The sequence below is a fragment of the Paraphaeosphaeria sporulosa genome, assembly GCF_001642045.1.
Source record: "Paraphaeosphaeria sporulosa strain AP3s5-JAC2a unplaced genomic scaffold CC84scaffold_3, whole genome shotgun sequence".
NCBI lineage: Eukaryota > Fungi > Ascomycota > Dothideomycetes > Pleosporales > Didymosphaeriaceae > Paraphaeosphaeria > Paraphaeosphaeria sporulosa.
In genome coordinates, this window is record NW_017253362.1 from 25842 (window position 1) to 27977 (window position 2136).

Consider the following 2136-nt stretch of genomic DNA (forward strand, 5'->3'; position numbering starts at 1 on the left):
AACCCATAAGCCGAAGAATTAAAAACCCAAAGTAAGGCATGTAGAAGTGATTATAACAAGTAAAAGGCTGCTATAGGTAGGAATTAGGTAAAGAGAGATGCTATAGGCTAGACTAGCGTAGAAAAAGGTAGCGATAGTATTCATGGTTATAAATGTGCAAGTTGGTACGCAAGTAGCGAGGAGGATAACACCTCTTGTATAGCTACCAGCCCCGCATGGGTTGCCGCTTCTTCCCAAAAGCATAATCAGCATTTGCAGCGAAGCCGATTAGAGGCCAAACGGACGGCTAACGACATAAATATGCCGGAAACCTCCGGTGTCCCGAAGAGTGTTGCATATGCTTAGTTAAAAAGTAGAAAGAGTTTGGTTGATTTATAGGTTGGTACGCCATTATATGTAGTAATTCCACGGCCTTGCATGTATGGGTGGCTAGGAGATAATAATACGGGGTTACACTGTCACTACGAATGGTCTATGAGGCACTATATTGTGGGAAACGCGGAAATATTCCTCGCTCCTCCTGCCCACTAGTTCATCCAACGGCTGTGTCTCCCCTTCTTTCTTGTCGGGTACGGGTACCGTTGGAACGCCGCTGGGGTGGACCTTGGCTGAAATCTGGCGCGGTGGTGGTTTAAGCTTCTATAAAGGCATATCTCCTAATTTAGTAGTATCCCCTGCATGTATGCTCTGAGAAGTAGCCGATAGATGCAATTGAAAAACTGGTGCATTCGCGCGCGCGCTCATTTCCTGTTCTCTAAGCTGCTAATGCATGGACTCGGCTGAATGCCATGGAATTCCCATTTCGGTCGCCACTTTCTGCCACATCTGGTCCTTGAAACCATTCCATATTATTAGTATACGGAACAGATTAGATAGATATGATGATTGCCGACGAAGCTGTAACGTGTCACAATCAAATAGGATCTTGCATACCGAGCGTAAAGTCTTGTGAGCTTGTCCTTCTTTTCTTCATCCCAGACGACGCGCTTCTCTAGGTAGTTTTGGTAGCGTAGACGGCACGAAATGGAGCTTCTGCCTGGCAGGCGTTTGGCGATATCATCCCATTTCATGCCCTGGCCACGTAATTCGATGGTTAGATTGTCCTCCTCTGGTGTCCACTTGGACTGCTTTTTGGCTGGCGACTCCTCGGGTAGTGGTTCTTGAGAGGCTGAACGTTTGATCTGATACAATGAGAGTCCATGAGAGTTGGTGCTCACTAGCCGTTTAGGGTCATGGGTAGTCGGGGTTGTCAATTGTGAGAGGGGGCCCAAAGTGGCCATGGGTCTTTCAGACTGGATTTCTGAACCATGTATGAGCAGGTCAATATTCATGATTGGCTGCGTGACCGGTCGGAGGCCAAGGTGAAGCGCAATGATAACAACTGGTGAAGATGGCAAGGCAATGGGAGAAGGATGATGGTCTCAGCCTTGTGAGAGACAGTGCATGATATATCACGGGCCAGCACGGCCGCTCAGTTGTTCGTCTGGCTTGCATCTTACTTTTGCATATTGGATATGCGAATCCCATTACAGCATTTATACCAACAGAGATAAAGCCGATATGTGTGCAGCCCTATTCCGCAGCAACGAGGTGCAACTCCAAGGCTAATACAAGAGAGCGTCCATCAACGGCACGATATGCGAGGACGTGATGTCGAAACTATCCGCTAAATCTAATCGGTGCCGGAGTGGGGCGTTTGTACCAGTCTCGCATAGCGAAGCCCTGCAGCTTGATGGTTGTTATCATATAATGCCATCTGAAGCGAGAAGCTTGCTCTGATGCACTTTCACAAGATAGAGTGCGGGAAGCGCTCGCTAATGGCTTTGCATTGATTGGCTGGGATGTATCTTCTCTGTGTACCCCGCTTGCTCTGACGCATAGCTAAACCCAAATTGAGATTCGAGAAGAACATGTTCCCTTCGATGTTCAACTTAGGTTTAGCGTAGGAATCTTAGCAAGTTTTGATGTGGTTCGTCCACATTCTTTGCTCCACCCCCAACCTCCAACAACACAATGGGTGCTCATATTAGCGCAGTTGTTAGATTATGACTGGATTCTTCAACTATCGAAGACCTGCTCTCCGATGACAGGGTATCTACACATACATAATAGAGAGCTAGAACTAAGGGTATGTAA

The 2136-nt window shown here is 47.2% G+C and overlaps 1 protein-coding gene across 1 annotated transcript; it reads right to left on the bottom strand.

Annotated features, from left to right (window-relative positions):
- Nucleotides 1-762: 762 nt before the first annotated feature.
- On the bottom strand, nucleotides 763-1163 carry CC84DRAFT_1047788 (uncharacterized protein; the record flags this gene model as incomplete). Its single annotated transcript, XM_018173434.2, has 2 exons — nucleotides 763-831; nucleotides 912-1163. Coding segments are annotated over 2 exons (321 nt in total), but the record flags the coding sequence as incomplete, so codon positions are not given.
- Nucleotides 1164-2136: the final 973 nt, after the last annotated feature.